Below are 20,635 nucleotides of genomic sequence, written 5' to 3' on the forward strand. Positions count from 1 at the left end.
CCACTGATTCCTAATTTTATTAAGAATTGTTCTTTCTGCATGTGAAGTCTCTTTATTTAGAACTTCATAGTATGAATATAGTGCAGTCATTTCATTTGAGATACAGTTTGCTTTGTGTGTACGTATGACTTGTTTTATTATGTGCTTTTTTTCTTTAGGATCTCAAACTTCTGAACAGGAACTCTTTCTAGACACCAAGATATTTGAAAAAGGTTTGTAGTTGTGAATATATTTTGGCTCTTATTTGGCTCTGTTAGTAATAGAAACCTGTAAAGTGTTAGTACTCTTGGATTTAATATTTGCACTTTTAGCTGTTTGTAAGGGGCATCATCTATGATGTGTGCTAATTTGTAATAGAATAATAAAAGCTACCTCAGATATTTGTTTTAAGGATTGTGATAATGCTTTAAAGTGCCTTCCAAAAATATGAATCCAGTTCTGTGAGGCTGATGAACAAGTTACTTCATTTTTGAGTGTACCTAGGTAATTGTCAACCATATCTCAGTTTTTGGTATTCAGGGGTTCAGGAAGGTTTCTGAGTATGTCAAGAGACTATTTTATTTTGAGGACTTTTTTGTTTTCTGTATATTTCAGACCAAGGAAGTACATATAGTGGTGATCTTGAATCAGAGGCAGTATCTACTCCACATAGCTGGGAGGAAGAACTGAATCATTATGCCTTAAAGTCAAATGCTGTGCAAGAAGCTGATTCAGAATTAAAGCAGTTCTCAAAAGGAGAAACCGAACAGGATCTGGAAGCAGATTTTCCATCAGGTTTGTGCACTGTAATCTGTCTACCAAAAGTCCTTTATTTTAGAAGATTGGTACAACTCCAAATTGCCACTATTAAGCATTATAATGTGTAGAGATAATAATCTAGGGCACAAATAGTCCCTGCTTGTTGATGTTAATTTGGTTTTTGTTGTTCTTACAGTGATTAATTTGGTTTAAAAAAAATTTTTTTTTTTACCTTTCCCACAGTAACCATATAGGAGGTTTTCTTGATTGTTATTAATGTTTTCATTTAAATCCTGTATCCTTTGTTTTTCTTAAGTATGTAAGTGAAATTTTTGTCACATGCAAAATAATGAATATAGTGATGATTATCTGATATTTCTTTCCCCTAAGTCTTTTTCTGTGAGTTATTTACCTCACATTGTGCCTTCTGCTGATTATTATAGAATCCTTTGACCCACTTAATAAAGGACAGGGAATCCAGGCACGTTCCCGACCAAGACGACGACACAGAGATGGCTTCCCCCAGCCCAGACGAAGAGTAAGCAGAAGCTTAATTTTTCTTGAGTTTATTTCATTCTTTCAGTGTTATTAGTTCCTACCGTTTACAAAACTCTAACAGCCAGAGTCAGGTAGTTCCATACATTACTTGGCAACGTCATTTTTTTTTTCCTTTTTGAAAATTTAATTTAATGTAATTTTATCAATATACAATGTAGTTGATTTTCGTATCCCTTTACCGATTTCCCCTCCCTGTCCCCCCTCCCACCTGTCAACATCATATCTGTTCACTTGTTTTAACAAGTTCAAGGCAACCTCATTTTTGGGGGCTTTTGTTTTTGTTTCTTGAAGTCAAGAACCATGTCTTTTATTTGCATTTCTTTCAGCAGAGACTTTTTCTATTATTTCTATAATTGAGGGTTTTGTTTTGTTTCATTTTAAAAAGCTTTTTATAATCCTTTTTAATATTCTTTTTCTCTTTTTAAAAGTCTCTGAATTTATCTTTTTTTTAATGTTATAATCCTGAGGTTCACTTTATCATACAGTGTAATAGTGAAGTTCATATAGGCTATTTTTCATGTTGAGAGGTCTTTCCCATGCCCATTTTTAAAGAATAATAGCCTTATTTTTTTTTTTAATTAGCTCTATTGAATTATATGAAAAAAAATGTATGAGTTCTAAGTGTACGATTTGATGGGCTTTGACAAACAGTATGTAACTACCACCACAAATTCAAACAATTCCATCACTGGGAGCGCAGTGCAGCGACGCTCCCGCCGCGGGTTCGGATCCTATATAGGAATGGCCGGTGCGCTCACTGGCTGAGTACCGGTCACGAAAAAGACCAAAAAAAAAAAAAAAAAAAATTCAAACAATTCCATTTACCAAAAAGTTCCTGTGGGACCTTTTGCAGTCAGCCTCATCTCCAGCTGCTGACAACTACCCCTCTGCTATGCAGATCGATGCAAAATGGTACTGTTTTGTCATTTCTAAAATTTCACATAAATGTAATCATATAATATATGTAGCCTTCTGTGTCTAAGTTCTTTCACTTAGCATAATGTTTGTGAGATTCATCCATGTTGTTTCATGTCTCAGTAGTTCATCCTTTTTTATTTCTGAGTAGCATTTCATTGTATGGAAAAACCACAATTTGTTCAGCTGTTTAACAGGTGATGGAAATTTGGGTTGTTTCCAGAAATGTATGTTTCCAGAAATGTATGTTTTCATTTCTCTTGAGGAAAAATGTCTAGGAATGAGATTGCTAGGTTTTATGTTATAAGTATATTTAACTTTATAAGAAAGCTGCCAGACTGTTTTCCAAGGTGGATGTTCCATTTTACATTCCCACCAACAATACATGAGAGTTCCATCTGCTCCATGACTTTGCTAACACTTGGTATTGTTGATTTTTAATTTTAACCATTCCAATGAATGTATAGAGGTATTTCATTGTGATTTTGATTTGTGTTTCCGTAATGACTAATCATGTTGAGCATGTTTTCATATGTATATTTGCCATTCATGTATCTTCTGATAAAACATCTATTCAAATCTTTTGTGCATTTACAAATTTTTTTTATTGGGATTGTTGTTATCTACTGAGTTGTAAATATTCTTTATTATGGATGTAATTGCTTCATCAAATAAGAGTTTTCCTCCTATTCTATAACTTCCTTTTTTCTTTTCTTTTTTTTTTTTTTTTTTGTCTTTTTCGTGACCGGCACTCAGCCAGTGAGTGCGCCGGCCATTCCTATATAGGATCCGAAACTGCGGTGGGAGCGTCACCGCGCTCCCAGCGCCGCGCTCTCCCGAGTGCGCCACGGGCTCGGCCCCTTTTTTATTTTCTTGATGTTGAATAGAAGATTTTATATATTACTGGATTTGGTTTTCTAGTATTTTGTTAAAGTTTTGAGGAAGTCCAGTTTATCAATTTTTATTATTTTATGGATCAAGCTTTTTAATATCCCATCTAAAAATTTTTACCTAACTCACGATACCTAAGATATTCTTTTATGTTTTCTTCTAGAAGTTTTTGTAGTTTTAGGTTTTACATCTGTGATCCACTCTGAGGTAATTTTTATGAGATGAGGCAAGGATCAAGGTTCAATTTTTTGCATGTGGATATCCAGTTGTTTCAGCACCACTCTTGGAAAAGACTGTCCTTTCTCCATTGAATTATATTGGCACCTTTGTTAAGAGTCAACTGACTATTTATGTGTGGGCCTATTTCTGAAATTCTCCATTGTGTCCTATTGATTTGTATGTCTATTTTTATATCTTTACCAATTGTCTTGATTACTGTAACTTTACAATGAGTCTTGAAGTCAGAAATGTAAGTCCTCCAATTTTGTTCTTCTTTTTGTAAATTGTCATGTGCATGTCCCTTTAAATGTTAGAATTAACTTGTCAATTTCTACAAAAAAGTCTGCTGGAATTTTGATTGGGGCTGTCCTGAATCCATAGATCAGCAAATTGACATCTTAGCAATTTTGAGTCATCTAATCTGTGAGCATGGTATTATTCCCCTTTATTTAGGTAATCTTTAATTTATCTCAATGTTGGATGTTTCATTTTACAAGCCTCCTTAGATTCTGTTAAATTTATTTTGTAAGTATTTAAATTTTTTGATTATTTTTAAATTTCACTTTTCAGTGTTCCTTATTAGTATATAGAAATACATATGATTTTTGTACATTTACTTTGTGTCCTATGACTTTGATCAACTAAAATCTTTGGGATTTTCTACCTAGACAATCATATTATCTGTGAATAAAGATAGTTTTACTTTTTCCTTTCTAATCTCAATGCATTTTCTTCCTTTTTCTTGCTTAATTGAAATAGCTAAGATCTGCAGTACAATGTTGAATATGAGTAGTGAGAGCAGACCTTTTTGCCTTTTTACCAATTTCAGGGCAAAAGGGTACACAGTCTTGGAACAATAAGTATTATGTGGTTACCTGTAGATTTCTCATAGACAGCTTCTTTCAGGTTGAGGAAGTTCCTTTCTACCACTCATTTGCTGAAAGTTTTTGTCATGATGAGGTATTGAACTTTATCAGGTAGATTTCTTGCATCTTTTGAGATGATTATCTGGTTTTCCTCTTTTAAGTCTGTTAAAATGGTGTGAGATACATTGATTTTTCAAATGATTAATCTTGCATTCCTGAGATTAACCCTACTTTTTTATGACGTATTCTTTTTATATATTGCTGGATTCAATTCACTAATATTTTGTTCAAGTTTTCAGTTTCTCTGTTCAAGAAGGATATTCTGTGGTTTTCTTGTAATGACGTTGTCTGGTTTTGATGCCAGGGTAATGGTGACATCATAAAGTGAGTCAGTGTTTTCTTCTGTGTTCTGAAATAAAATTTGTATACTTTAACTGGGATATAGATATAATTGAACAGTGAAGCCAACAGGGTCTGGCGTTTTTTTTTTTTTTGTGGGAAGGTTTTAAACTATAAATTCAATTTCTGTGACTATTCTGGTCATTTTTCTTCTAGAGTAAGCTTTGTTAGTTTGTGTCTTTCAAGAAATCTGTTTATTTCGTCTAAGTTGTCAGGTTTATTGGCATAATGATATTCACAGTATTCCCTTATCTTAATGTCTGCAGGATCAGGTACTGGTAATTTGTATTTTTTGTCCTTTTTCCCCCCTGATTATTTTAGCTAGAGATGTACCATATTTAAATTGAAACATATTGATTGTACATATTTATGGGGTGCAGAGTTATATTTGAATACACGTTCCAGTGTACAGTGATCAAATCAGGGTGCTTAGCAAATTCATCGTTGCAAAAATTTATATTATGATGATAACATTTGAGCTCCTCTCTTCCAGCCATTAGAGAACATACAATAAATTATTGTTTGGTATAGATGCCTAGCACTACTGTACAACAGTAGAATTTATTTTTCCTATCTAGCTATAACCATCCTCTCACTATCCCACTTTCCTCCTCTCCTTCCCAGCATCTAGTAACCACAATGTCTTTTTTTGTTTTTTCATTTATTTTTACTCTTATTTTTATTATTTCCTTCCTCATTCCTGGTTTGTGTTTTAATTTGGTCTTCTTTTTCTAGTTTTTTAAGATAGAAGCTTAGATTATGGATTTTAGACTTTTTTTTTCAGTTTTCATAGAAGCATTTTAATACTATAGATATCCCTCTAAGCATTGCTTTAGCTCTGTCACAGAAATTTTGTTATGTTTTGTTTTCATTTTTATTTAATTTAAAAATATTTTCTATGCATTTGTGGTTTCTCGTTTGACCCATAAGTGTGCTGTTTAAAGTGCAATTTTGGAGGATTTTTTTGGACAACTCTCCGTTATTTGTTTCTAGTTTAATTGCATTGTGGTTAGAGAATTTATTGAGGCTTGTTTTATAACCCAGAATATGACCTATTCATGTGTTTCATTAGATAGACTTGAGTGGTAATAACAGTTATTCATATCTCATTGGGTGCATGGGTCCAGTATCTAGAACATAGTAAGTATCCAAATATTAGTAATTATTACAATGTACATTTAAATTTTTTCTTTCTTTCTGAAATGGATTGGATTAATCTCTAAAGCCCTTTCCAGTTCTAAGAACTCTAAATCTATAGGACATAAAACTGAATTCTGTATTTTATAAATTTATGCCCTTTCCAGCTTTGAGAACCCTGATTTTTAAAGGTCCAAAACTAAATTTTATATTCTGTAAATTTTTGGAATTCTTACAGGGACGGAAGAAGTCTATAGTGGCTGTGGAGCCCAGGAGTCTTATTCAAGGAGCCTTTCAAGGGTGCTCAGTGTCTGGGATGACACTGAAATACATGTATGGGGTAAATGCATGGAAGAACTGGGTTCAGTGGAAAAATGCCAAGGAAGAGCAGGTGGATCTAAAATGTGGAGGTAAAAACACAGAATGGATTTGTCTTCATTTTGGTAGGAGGAAATACAGATTTAAAGTCATAAATCAAAGGGATAAATCCTAGGTTAGAAACCCAAAAAAACTTTAGTTTTGGCTTAATTTTCCCCCCATTTTAATTTAAACTTCTCATTTATTTTTTTTTCTCGTCAGGAGTTGAACATGCCTCGTCTAGCCCATGTTCTGACCCCTTAGGAAGTGCTCAAGACCATGCTCTCTCTCAAGAATCCTCAGAACCAGGCTGTAGAGGTAAAACTTGTTTCTCTCCATTTGGCATTAATTATTTATAATATTGTCAATTTAAATTTGTAAATTGAATGTTTAAAATTATTTAAAACTGAAGTCTTAAGGTTAGAAAGAGAAATTAATGTCCTATACTCAGTTTTAAAGAGGTTTTTAGAAAGATAAGGTGTGTCTTCTGATCATGAGTTTATTATGCAAATATAACAATTTTATTTTATTTTCTAACAGTGTGCAAGTGGCTCAAAATATGTCTTCTTGAGCCCTATGTCTGTATGGTAATCCATATGGAACCCACTGTGGAGTTTTTTTTAGAAAATACATGGAAAAGCCTTGCTTCTTCTGTAGGAATTTTTCCTAATATTGAGATCTGTATAATTAACGATGTTCGTGGGTTTCACACAGGATATTCAGAAGCAAAATAAAGCACAATCTGTAATTTTTAGGCCAACATTAGTTTTCATTTTCCACTGATTTTGACATCCTATTCTAAATTTTTGTTTTTAATTTATCTTTTGCTTTTTTATTATGTGAGTTTTATGAGATACTTGTACAATCTTTATGGAATAAGATGGGGCAGGAAGGGATGAGTTTGCCCCTGTAATTAGATTTCCAGCTATACCCTCTCTGTTATAGCAGGATGATTACATGCACTCTTGGCTTCACCTCACTTCACCTTGTTGGATTTTGGGAACATGTAACCTTCCTTACTGGAGCAGCTAGTTGTTGTTCTGGTCTGTGACTGATTCACTGAGTTCCTACAGATCAAGTGTAATCTCTGTCCTCTGAGGTTATATAAATATACTCCTGTTATGGAGGTGTATTACGTCCTCAACCACTCACTTTTAACCACAGCACTCTTTGTTTTAAAAAAGGATGGGGGGCCAGCCCGTGGCTCACTTGGGAGAATGTGGTGCTGATAACTCCAAGGCCACGGGTTTGGATCCCTATATAGGGATGGCTGGTTAGCTCACTTGGGAGAGCATGGTGCTGACAACACCAAGTCAAGGGTTAAGATCCCCTTACTGGTCATCTTTTAAAAAATAAAAATAAAAATAAAATAAAAAAGGATGGGCAGGCTGACCGGTTAGCTCAGTTGGTTAGAATGCAGTGTTGGTTCCAATCCCCATACCAGCCAGCCGCCAAAAAAAATTAAAAAGAAATAAAACAGAAAGGACGATAGTAAGAGTGGAGGGACAATACCTCTTTAGATGACTAAGCCCTAAATGCAATAGCCATAGGGGATGCCTATTGATTTCTGCTACTCACTCAACCAGAAAATATTTACTGAATGTCTATTATGTGTTGGGCATGGTGCCTAGGTATTGGGTGATAAGGTCAAATGTGGTCTTTGCCCTCATGAGCCACTACTTACCTTATGCAAAACCAATTTAGGAGAGCCTGAGTGTATCTTTGGAAACATGCAATGTTGTCTAAATACAGAAGAGCAATGACTAGAAAGGGTGTTTTAATTCTAACCCCACAATGTTGATCAACATATTGTAGTAGGATTTCTACAGATCAAATTCGACAGTTCTCCTGCTCAAAATTAATTTGGTTCTTTGTTGCCTTCAAAATCTTCATATATGAGGCTGATTATTACCTGCCCCCACGTACTTTTCTTGCTTTTCTCCTGTACATCTAAGTCCCCTGAACCTTTTCACCTTTGTGGCCTAGCAAATGGAATACTCTGTTCTAGCATTTTCAAGGGCCTGAGGATGTTATATTATGTTATGTTATGTTATTTCATATATTATATTATGTTATTTCAAGTATTCTATATTCAAATAAATCTAAGTTAAAGAAAGTTAAACAGCATTATTTTTTGCAGATACTCTCAGAGCCTTTAATGTACCAATAGGAACTGTAAATTCTTCAGAAACAGACACAGTATCTTGCATTTTCCAAATTTATTAGATCCTAGAAACTCAGTTTTCTCCAGCTCTCACATGAGTCTAGTGTTTTATGGAATACACTTTGGGAAATTTTTTTGTATCCTCAGATTTCAATTCTTTACCTATCTTTAACTTCTTCACCTTTTAATGTCTAGCACCAGTGTCACATCATCCAGAATCTAACCTGACTCTTCCCTATTAGATGTCCTCATTTGCTTTTGTAAAACCCTTTATAAACAAAACCTGTGTCATAGCACTTATTGTACCATACACACTACATTGTTTTTATCTCCCTAACTAAAAAAGCCTTGAGATCAGGATTTGTCTTTAATCCATGTATCCATCAGTCTATACCACAACGAGTGTGGCACAGTAATATTCAATGTTTATTCAGTAAATCAAGTAATGTCACTACGTTTGTTATAAGTTAATGTTTCAGTAGTTTTCTGCCTTTCCACAGTCCGCTCTATCAAGCTGAAGGAAGATATTCTGTCTTGCACTTTTGCTGAGTTGAGTTTGGGCTTATGCCAGTTTATCCAAGAGGTGCGGAGACCAAATGGTGAAAAATATGATCCAGACAGTATCTTATACTTGTGCCTTGGAATTCAGCAGGTATCAAATTAAATAATTGTTATAAAAATGATTGCATTTTTAATATTTCTGAGAGAATTTATGAATTAAGCAGAAAAATTATAATGTGTATTGATTGTTTATTATTGTTCCAATACTGTCTTCTTGATGAAGCACTGACCCTAGTTAAAAGTCTTGATCATAAAGGTTTTTGTAAGCTAAATTGAAACTGTTAGTAGAATAACACAAATCAGAGATGGTACATTTCATAGGTAAATAGGGAAAAAAGGCCATAAATAGTAATGTAGATGACTGTGTGTTGTATATATGAGGGTACTTCAAAAAGTTTGTTGAAAAATAAAATTAAAAGATAATATGAATCTTTCCATCGACTTTTTGAAATACCCTTGTATATATCATGTAGTTTCATTAAAATTTTTAAAATGCAAATTAAAATAATAGATATTCCATTGTTATCACCTTAGCAAGCTCAAAAAATAACACTCGTCATTAAGAGTTTTCCTACTTTGCTGGTGGTAATTAGTGTATACTTTCTAGAAAGCAGTTTGGGTATATGTTTCAGTTTTTGCGAGTCCATTCAAAGCTAATACTCTGAAATTCAGACATCATCACAAGATTGGATGTGGCCTCAGTGTTCACCAAAGTGTGATGGTTAAGTAAGTTGTAGTACATTCATAAAATTGTATATTTGTCACCAATAAAAATTGTTCACAAAGTGGCTTCTAGTAATGTGAAAATATTAATACTGAAGCATTAAATGAACAAAATAAAAGTATAAATTATATGTATATTATTATATGTTAACATAGTGGTATAAATGCATAAATAAAATGAAATATACCAAAAATGTTTACACTGGTTATCATCTCTGGATGGTAGAACCCTGGATATTGTTGATTTTCTTTTCTACTCTGCCCAATTTTCTTCATTTCGTATGGAAGATGTTACTCTATTTTAGACATTTATTTGGTCTTAAAGTTTTGTTATTTAATTACAAAAGTAGTATGTGCTCAGTGTAACTGTTAAAACAGTGAAAATATACAGATAAAAATTTTCTCCCTCCATTCCCACAAGGTGGTTGTCCTTCTGTTGCCTTCTTTTGTTTGATATCTTTATACATGTGTTTTAGCCTGTTTTGTGTTGCTCTAACAGAAATACCTGAGACTGGGTAATTTATAAAGAAGATAGGTGTATTTGGCTTATAATTCTGGGACAGCTGCATCTGGCATGGGCCTCAGGCTGCTTCTACTCATGGCGGAAAGTGGCAGGCAGCCGGCGGGTACAAGCAGATCACATGGCGAGAGGAAGCGAGAGGGAGAGAGGAGGTGCCAGTGTCTTTTTAAGCAACGAGCTCTCGTGGGATCTAATAGAGAGAGAACTCACTTATTAATCTCCCCTCCCCCAGAGAGAGCATTAATCCATTCATGAGGGATCTGCCACCATGACTCAATGAGTTTCCAACACTGCCACATTGGAGATCAAATTTCCACATGAGTTTTGGAGGGGACAACACATCCAAACTCCATCAACATGTATATGGATGTTTGTTAATAGTTTTGGCTTTGCTTCGTTTTTAGCAAAATGGAGACCCATACCATACACATTTTTTGCAGTTTGCTTTTCCCAATGAGGATATCCCTGCACATCAATATAAATCAAATTCCTTCCTTCAAAAAAATAATTCTGCATAATATTGCAGAGTACAAATGTACTAGTCATTTAGCCTTTCCTCTTTTAGACATTCAGGCTGTTTTTCTTTTTTTCCTTGCTCCCTCTCCCTTGCTGCCCCCCTCTCCCCCAACTAGGGCATATCAATTATGTGAAATAAATCAGGATTTAATTCATTAGTCAGACTTAATTTACTCTTTCTTTTCTATGAATGATATATTCTGGTTGAATACTCCAATATTCGTATTCCTTTTTTTTTTTTTTTTTTTAGATTAACCACCTGAGATCTTAAATATTTATATTCTTGATAATTAAAATATAGTTGCAAATTTATATTTCAATGTAATAAATACTTTAGAACCCACACCTTATATATTTCTTTTTTTAAATTGTTAATTGATAAATTATATTTATGAGGTACAAAGTGATGTTGTGATTTATAAATACAATGTGGAATAATTAAATCAAACTAACGTATCCATCACCTCAAATACTTTTTTATTGGCAGCTGGCTGGTATGGGGATCTTGAACCCTTGACCTTGGTATAATAACACCGTGATCTAACTGACTGAGCTAACCGGCCAGCCCAGATTCTTATTTTTTGTGGTGGGAACATTTGAAATTTACTCTTAGCAGTTTTGAAATCTATAACACACTGTTATTAACTATATTTACCGTGCTGTGCAATAGATCTCAAAAAAAAAAAAAAAAAAAAAACCCAAAAAACTTAATTTTTCCTGTCTGAGACTTCGTATCCTTTGACCATTCTTGAGACAACCCCCAGCCTCTGGTAAGTGCCATTCTACTCTCTGTTTCTATGGGTTCAATTGTTTTGGAGTCCACATATGATAAGTAAGAACATGTGGTGTTTGTCTTTCTATGCCTGGCTTATTTCACTTAGTGTAATGTTCTCCAATTCCATCCATGTTGTCTCAATGACAGAATTCCCTTCTTTTTTTAAGGCTGAGTAGTATTCTATTCTGTATTTATATCACATTTTCTTTATATGTTCATCCGTTGGTAGACACTTAGATTGATTCCATAACTTGGCTATTGTGAATAGTGCTGCAGTGAACGTGAAAGTGCAGACATCTCTTTGACAAACTGATTTCAAATCTTTTGGGTAAATACCCAGAAGTGGGATTGCTGGATCATATGGTATTTCCATATTTTTTTAAATTAAAAAAATTTTTTATTTTATTTTTCTTTCTGAAAGCCATCTCTGCACTATATTCAGTTTTTTGAGGAACCTCAATACAGTTTTCCATAATGGCTGTACTAATCCACATTCCCACCAACAGTGGACAGGGCTTCTCTTTTGTTCACATCTTTGCTCTTAATAACAATGCTTCAGTAAATATTTTATTTGCATTTATTATGAACTGGTACTTATATTTCTAGGTTAAAGCATATATGTATTTTTTTCAATATTAAGATATTTTCAGATTACGTTCTAGAATGGTTGTAATGATTTACAGTGTTACCAGCAGTGTGTGTATAAGTACCCATTTCTTAAATCCTCTTTAACACTCCTTTTCAAAATTTTTATAGTTCTACAGGTTAAAAAAAAAGTCATCTTGTGTCTTCAATTTGCATTTTGGGGGCTGTCTGGTTAGCTATGCATAACTCACTCATGCTGACAACTCCAAGGTCAAGGGTTCAGATCCCCATATCAGCCAGCCACACACACACAAAAAAAATTGCATTTTTCCAATTTTTGTGAAGTGGAATATCTTTTTTATGTTGTTAGTCATTTGGATTTTTCCTTTCTATCTATAAGATCTCTTTTATCTTGGGGATATTAACTCTAATATAAGTGTTTGAAATAAATTTTTCTCGTCTTATTTCTGGCCTTTCAGTTTTTATGTTGTATTTTACTATTTAAAAGTTTTCCTTTTTATGTAGTCCAATATAGGTATATTTTCTTCTATACAAGCGCACTTCAAAGAGTTCATTAAAATGTTTGTATTATCTTTTTTTTTTCTTTTCTTTTCTTCAGGCCCACCCAGGATATGTATTCTCTTTGTCTCTTTTTTTTTTAAATTAAAAAATTTTTCTTTTTCATTGTATATGTTTATGGGGTACAGTTTGTTGTTTCAATACATGCATCCTTACAGTATATAACGATCCAGTCAGAATAGTAAGCATATCTATCACCTAAACATTTATCGTTTTTTTGTGACTATAACATTCAAGATCCTCTTCTCTGCCTATCTTGAAATATACAACACAATATCATTGGCTATTTTCACCCTGCAGCACCAGAACTTATTCTTCTTATCTATCTGTAACTTTGTACCAGGCTACCAACCTTGCCCCACCCCCCCAACCCTCCCTTTCTCTACCTCTGGTAACCACTGTTCTGCTCTCTTTTTCTCTTTTTTATTCTCTCTTTTTGGGGGGAGAGGGGATTGGCGGCTGGCTAATATGGTGGTCCAGAGGTTTTTTCTCTTTTTATTTTTCTTAAAGAATATGGAACACTTCATGAATTTTCATGTCATTCTTGCTCAGGGGCCATACTAATCTCTGGATTGTTCCAGTTTTAGCATGTGTGCTCCCAAGGCAAGCACTATTATCTTCGAATTGTACTTTTCCACGAATTTTTTGAAATACCCTAGTTCCTGGGTTTTCTGTATTACTCAGTATGTAACTATTTGAATACTTAAATTTAAATTCTAATACATTTCTAAAATACTTGGTTTTTTAGATTGCATCTTTAATCCATCTAAAATCATTTTTGCACATGATGCAAGGATATTTCTGATGAAAAATATTTCTGATGGATAGTCAGTTATGCAGGCAGCATTCATTTTCCCACAAAATTGAAATGGCTTCTTTTTTATAAGTTCCCATTACATTTTTATTCAATTTCTAGGCTCTAAAAGATATTTTTTAAACTAAGAAATGAGAGGATTTTTATAGTTTCTTTCTACAAAAATTTATTGAACACCTACTATGTACTATGCATGCATTTTGTTAAGGTAGAATTTTGAACATGCCTCTGTTCTTCAAGTTTGTAATATATTACAAATTTTAAAAAAATTTTATCAATGCAGATGTCAAATAAGATATTTTCTGGTGGTTATTAATATTCTAATGGCTTGGATATATTCAAAACATACATGGTCATTGCAATGATTTCAGTCAAAAACGTTGGAGTACTTTACATGTCAGATACTCTGCTACATTTTATAAATATACTGTAATTTGTGGGAAATTTTAAGCCTCTGAAAGTTTTTTTCTGTATTTATTCCATTTATTGTTTATGTTAGTAAGTGACTTTATATGATAGTACTATTAAAAAGAGGTTGTAAGTTCACAAATAATTGTCGAATGATTATAAGCAGTAAATATTATGAACCTTTTATCAATTTTGACAAAAAATAAACTTTCCTTTACCGTAAGGAATTTTAAAAGGTTACTTATGTCGACATTTCAAACTTGTTTCCTTTTATTTTTTCTGATTATAAAAATAATTATGCTAATTGTAAGAAATTTTGAAAATACAGAAAAGTGTAAAGAAAGAAACTGAACTCAACTGTGATATCAGTAGCTCGGTCACCACTGTTAACATTACATGGGGAAGGGGACAGTGCAAGAAAGCCCTTTAAACAATAGCAGCAACAAAATCATTTCTTACTATGTTTCTATAACCTTTCTTTTTACTTAATGATATATCATAATCAACTTTGTATCATGATTTATAATACACTGATAATGTCATTTATTTTATCCATCACCTCTTAAGATTTTTTTCTTTGATAAACAATGATTTGTTGAATATTTTTGTACACATGTCTATACAATATTTCCTGAGGATAGCTAAGGATAAATTCTCTTTTCATTTGTTCATTTTTTTTCTTGGGTTTACTTCTTTAAATATTGCATTTTTTTTTTTTTTCCTACAAACTCCTGTGTCAAGGACTGACTCTCAGTAGATTGCAGTGAAGGAGCTGCTTTGCTATGAATGAAACCCTGATCCAGAAGCAGGTGGTCTGTGAATGGATTAGCACCAAGTTCCCCATGAACATTAGGCTATATTCTTGAAAGTGGAATTTCTGGGGCAAAGACAGAAACTTTTTGTTTTAGTTTTTTGCTACATATTGCTGAGTTGCTCTGTATAAAAATTAAGACAATTAATATTCCCATTAGCAGCCTGTTTTGTGTCTATTTTTTACCTCTTTACCCAAACTGAGAGTGCTTTCTTAGTTCATATTACCATACTTAGCCAAGAATTAACTAATAAATTAATCTCTAAATCAATAAAACAATACAACAATAATAGTAGAAAAAGTGGAATAAGATACAAACAGGCAAGTAACAGAAGAAAGACAAAGGATTGCTAATAGACAAAATGTACCAGTAACCCCTAATGATCATTTACTTTATATGACAAGCATTAATGTAAGCTCATTGTATAAATTAACTTATTTAATTGTTAAAGCGACCCTATGAAGTACAGGAACTATTATCCCATTTTTTGCTGTGAGTCCGAGGCATGTAGAGGTTAAATAACTTGTTTTAGTGTCAGAGGTAGTAACTGGCAGGGCCAAGATGTGAACCCAGGCAGTCCAATTTCAGGGTCTGTGATTGTGATCACTATGTTGTACTGCCTCTCACGTATTAAAAGATGCTCAACTGTAATCAGGGAAAATTTTCACCTGTTAGATTAGATGGGTTAAAAATTTGAAAGATTGAGAAGTTTGATAATACCGAGTATTAGTGAAAATATAGGTACACCATTGGAGGCCTTTTCAGAGGGCAAGTTGACAGTGGCTATTAAAACTATAAATGAAGATAGATTTTTCAAGCTAGCAAATCCATTGTTTAGTACATGTCTCCAGAGAAATACACACATGTACTGGTATTTCCATTATAACACTGTTTTTAATAGCAAAAAATTGGAAACCACCCAAGTGTTAATCAAGAGTAACAGTTCAATATATGTAGATACAATGGAATACTATACAATGATTAAAAAAGGAATAACATGCTTTTATATGTACTGACATGGAAAATTCTTAGAGGCATACATATTGAAAAGTAACTTGCAGAACTATATGTATAGTGTTTATATTTGTTTATATTACGGGAAAATACACATAACATAAAATTTATCATTTTCAAGTGTACAATTTAGTGGGATTAAGTACGTTCATGGTGCACAATCATCAACACTATCTAGTTCCATGACGTCTTTATCACCCCTGCTGGAAACTCCATACCCATTCAGCAGCCACTTCTCATTGCTTCCTCCATCATTCCCTGGTAACTATAGATCTGCTTTCTGTCTCTATGGACTAGCCTATTCTTGATGTTTCATATCAATGGATTTATATGCTATGTGGTCTTTTGTATCTGGCTTCTTAGCGTAATGCTTTCGAAGTTTATCCATGTTGTAGCATGTATTGGTACTTCATTCCTTTTTATACCTGAATAATATTCCATCACATGGATATACTACATTTTGTTTGTTCATTCATCCATTGATGGACATTTGAGTTGTTTCCATTTTTTGGTGGCTGTAAATAGTGCTGCTGTGAACATTCATGTACAAGTTTTTGTTTGAGCACCTGTTTTCAATTCTTTTGCATATATTACTGGGAGTGGAATTGCAGCATCTTATGGTAATTGTGGTTAACTTGTTGAGGAACCACCAAACTGGTTTCCACAGTGGCTGCACCCTTTTACATTCCCAGAAGCAATGTATGAAGATTCCAATATCTCATTTTTTCCGGCATTTCTAAGTTTCCATTTTTTAAAAAAATTACTGTCCTCGTGGGTATGAAGTGTTTTTGTATATCCCTAATGACATTGGGCATTGTTTCATGTACTTGTTGGCCATTGGTATGTCTTTGGAGAAATGTCTAAGTCCTTTGCCCATTTTTTAATTAGATTGTCTTTTTTGTTATTGAGTTGTAGGAATTCTTTGTATATTCTGTATATTAAACTCATCAGATATGTAATTAGCAAAAGTTTTTTCCCATTCTCTGGGTTTTCTTTTTTTTAAGAGAAGAGGTTCCACATTTATTTTACAATTCCAAACGTGATAGAACAATAGAACACAGACATCAAGACCACTTATAATTCAGTTTGGGGTCTATACCTTACATATTGTTTTGTCTGTGGAGGCAAACATAATGTATACATATGCAACCACTTTATTATAATGGGATCTTAACGTACTGTTTATAAAAGTTACTGATGTTTGACATCTTTCCATATCCATATAAAAACATCTATTTTTAAAAAATCTTTATTGAATCATAGTTGAGTATACATATTTTTATGGTTCAACATTGATATATGTTGATCACACAATATTACTAGCATATGTATTCTTACAAATCGTACTTATTTTTTATGCCCCTTGTCTAGTCTCTCACTGTCCCCCTCTCCCTCCCCCGTCTGATAACCCTAGATTTCTTCTCTCCTTCTGAAAGAGTAATGGTTACTCTGTTGATTTGTTGCCTAGATAATCTGTCCAATGCTGAGAGGTCTGTTCAGGTCCCCCAATATTATCAAGAGCAGATGCTTCTTCTGTCACTCTGGAATGGGCTTTGTGGAGAGAGACGTCTTCTTTTCTTTGGTCTCTGCTGGTGACTCTCCTTGTGTCAATGCACTCCAGTGGCTGGCAGACCATCTGCTTGGTGGTTGTGGCTTCTAGCCACTTTTGTGGCAGCAGTGGTTATTGTGGTGGCTGTGGTGGGCCACCCACATGGAGGTGATGTTTTTGGCATGCTCCTTGGCACTAGCGGTGTGCCTGGTTGTGGGAGGGGTGTCTGGTCCCCAGCACTATGCCTCAGGTCCCCGGGAGGGCCCCAAAGTGCTGGCAGTGTGCCTGGTTTTCTTTTCACTCTTCATAGTGTACTTTGAATCACAAAAATTTTTAATTTTTATGAAGTTTAATTGCTTTTTCTTTTTTCCTTTTTTTTTGGGGGGGGTGTCATATCTAGAAATCCATTGCCAAATTCAAGGTCATGAAGATTTACTTCTAAGATTTCTTCTGAGAGTTTTATGGTTTTAGCCCTTATATTTAGGTCAGTTATCTATTTTGATTTAAAGTAAGGTCGGGCCGAGCCTGTGGCGCACTCGGGAGAGTGCGGCGCTGGGAGCGCGGTGATGCTCCCGCCGTGGGTTCGGATCCTATATAGGAATGGCCGGTGCACTCACTGGCTGAGTGCCGGTCACGAAAAAGACAAAAAAATAAAAAATAAAAAATAAGTAAGGTCTACCTTTATTCTTTTGTATGTGGATATCCAGTTCTCCCAGAACCATTTGTAGAAGATTTTGTTCTTTACCCACTGAATGGTCTTGATATTCTTGTAGAAAATTATTTGACCAAAGGTTATTGGTTTTTGTGGACTTTTAATTCTAATGTGTTGGTCTTGTGGCAGTACACACTGTTTTGATTACTGTAGCTTTGTAGTAAGTTTTGAAATTAGAAAGTGTGATTCCCCACATTTCTTTTGGCTATTCAGAGTCCTTTGAATTTTGGGATTGGCTTTTCCATATACACAAAAAAAGGCCATTGGGATTTTGATAGGATTGCATTGATTGTGTAGATTGCTTTGGAGGAGATTGCTATCTTAACAGTATTAAGTCTTCCGAGCCATGAGTATGGGATGTCTTTTCATTTATTTAGGTCTTCTTTAGTTCAACAGTTTTTTATTGTAATTTTAAATGTGTAAATGTTGTACCTCTTTGGTTAAATTTGTTAAATATTTTATTCTTTTGAGGCTATTGTAAATGGGACTGTTTCTCCAATTCCCTGTTTGGATTGTTTCAAGTTTACAGAAATACAACTGGTTTTTGTGTGTTGCCTGTATCCTGCAACTTTGCTGTATTTACTTATTAGCTCTAATAATTAGTTTTTTTGTGGAGTCTTTAGGATTTACTATATATAGGATCCTGCCATCTGTCAGTAGAGATAGTTTTGCTTCTTTCTCTCCTTTTTGGATGCTTTATGTATCTTTTTCTTGCCTGATTACTCTGGCTCAGACTTCTAGTATAAGGTTGAATAGGAATGGCAAGAATAGGCATTCTTGACTCATACTTGATCTGAGATTGAAAAGATAGTTTTTAAAAAACATGTATTTTATATATTTGCATAAATGTACAAAGTTCACCCCTTTATTTATAAAAAATTGTTTGAAAAGGTTAAGATATCCCTGCGTATTAATATTAGTTGGCTTTGTGTGGTGGGTTTGAATATTCTTTCTTCCATTTTTTCTGTACTTTAAAACTTCTTATAATGAGGATATAATATTTCTAAGTTGGAAATATGACTTTATTAAAATAAGAAAAATACTATTTACCAACAAAATGTAATCCGGCAGTAAGATCGTAATTACCTTTGAAGAGGCCTCATAACAATATACATTGACATGGTGTATAATTTTTATTAGCCAGAATAAATTTAAACAGGAATAATTTTCTCCAAATTTTACATAGGCAGAAATTGCAGGAAACCAAGATAGCCATGGATAAATAAATGAAAAATGCCAAATCTTAAAAACACCAAAAGATCTTTAGCATGTACCTATATGCTGCCTTGTATTGTTCTATAATTGCTTATTGTATTTCTGTATTTCTGTTGATTTTATCAGACCCTTAGTACATTTTTTTTTTTTTTTGACTTTTCATTTTCTTATTGCTCAAAAAAGTTTCATTAGGCCATCCTGTTAGATCAGTTGGTTAGAGTGTAGTGTTATAATACCAAAGGCAAGGGTTTGGATAACTGTACCAACCAGTCGCCAAAAAAAAAGCCTAATTTTTTTATTTAGTTTTCTGACTCTGTATTTGTGCCTTCAACACTTACACGATTTTCTGCTGCTCAGTAAGGAAAGTGTGCCTGATCCTGTCAGGGACACATTTAGCACACATGGAGCCAGCATAGGCCCTGCTGACATTTTTTTGTTTAGACCACCTCATAAGTATTTTAGGCTCATAGCATGAACCCCTTGAAGTCTCTGCCTGTGTACATGTCGTGTACAGATTTTGGTGCTTTCCCAACCTTCTTGGTGTAAAGGTAAATGATTCTATTATCAGGGGTTCGGGACAGTCTAGTTTTGTTAGAGGCTGTATTATATAGGAAAGCCAACAGTGGTACGTCAGACTTTGGACCATTCTTAGTGTTTCTAGACACTGTCCCCAGAAGAGCCCTCCATACATTTTTAACTCCTGTGATATAGTTGTTGATAGTTATAATTAACATAGTTTAATGTCCTATAATTAGACTTGAACATTTTGAGGGATAGGTTGTCGGGTAGAGTTGAGAGATTTCGTTAAAAGGCTCCAAATAAATAGTTTTAAAATTTGGGTTTCCTCAGGTCATCTGACACTAGTTAAAACTTCTGAGAGCACATCTGCCAATGTACATTATGAATCAGAAAAAAAATGACTTGGGAAATATGCATTGGAACCAATTTTTAGTATATCAGCTTTATGAACTGAGTAAAGGGTTCTTATTTATAATAATTATTCTGTACCATTCATGTTTTTAAAAGAAAATAAAAACTTTACCTTGCAAGATCAGTGCTGAAGATAATGTCATTTAATGTGAAAGGAACCTTTAACTTGAATCTTCGTATTTTAACACATATCCTTAAAATACTTAGAGGTTTAACTTGGTCCACAATATTGTAAAGGCAAAAAGGTAAGGGTAAACTATATTCCTTACACTAACACTTTGTTAAACCTTTTTTTCTTTGTATCAACATGTGTATTTCCTTTTTTTTTTCTTGTAGTACCTGTTCGAAAATGGTAGAATAGATAACATTTTTACTGAGCCCTATTCCAGATTTATGATCGAACTTACCAAACTCTTGAAAATATGGGAACCTACAATACTTCCTAATGGTAGGATGATTATTTTTTATTTTGACTATCTTCGTGATATGCTTTCTTAAATTGCTTAAGTTTTGTGATCATCTTTTTATAAATTGTTCGTTTTGTATTCCTGTCCTGATTTATAACATATTTGAACTTTTATGAAGAAAGTCTTTGGTTTATTGTTGATTGTTTTAGTAAAACTGTAACCTTCATACAGTGCATATATAGATACTAACTGCTGAAAGTAAAAAATAACT

The 20,635-nt window shown here is 33.7% G+C and overlaps 1 protein-coding gene, 1 non-coding gene and 1 pseudogene across 6 annotated transcripts in view; 1 reads left to right on the forward strand and 2 right to left on the reverse strand.

Annotated features, from left to right (window-relative positions):
• Nucleotides 1-20,635, forward strand: part of ZMYM4 (zinc finger MYM-type containing 4) — a 137,952-nt gene that overhangs the window by 110,017 nt on the left and 7,300 nt on the right. For all 5 annotated transcript variants that reach the window (XM_063104530.1, XM_063104528.1, XM_063104531.1 and 2 more), the window contains 7 exons: nt 159-212; nt 595-774; nt 1,182-1,276; nt 5,962-6,133; nt 6,303-6,398; nt 8,745-8,896; nt 20,294-20,405. In XM_063104530.1, the coding sequence (XP_062960600.1) occupies nt 159-212; nt 595-774; nt 1,182-1,276; nt 5,962-6,133; nt 6,303-6,398; nt 8,745-8,896; nt 20,294-20,405 (861 nt within the window). The remainder of the gene's footprint in view (nt 1-158; nt 213-594; nt 775-1,181; nt 1,277-5,961; nt 6,134-6,302; nt 6,399-8,744; nt 8,897-20,293; nt 20,406-20,635) is intronic.
• LOC134385323 (U6 spliceosomal RNA) lies at nt 13,011-13,114 on the reverse strand. Its single transcript, XR_010024316.1, has one exon. It is a non-coding gene; the product is annotated as a U6 spliceosomal RNA (small nuclear RNA).
• LOC134384872 (large ribosomal subunit protein eL34-like) lies at nt 19,323-19,673 on the reverse strand (annotated as a pseudogene).

This window comes from Cynocephalus volans, chromosome 8 (assembly GCF_027409185.1).
Source record: "Cynocephalus volans isolate mCynVol1 chromosome 8, mCynVol1.pri, whole genome shotgun sequence".
In the NCBI taxonomy this organism is placed as follows: Eukaryota; Metazoa; Chordata; class Mammalia; order Dermoptera; family Cynocephalidae; genus Cynocephalus; species Cynocephalus volans.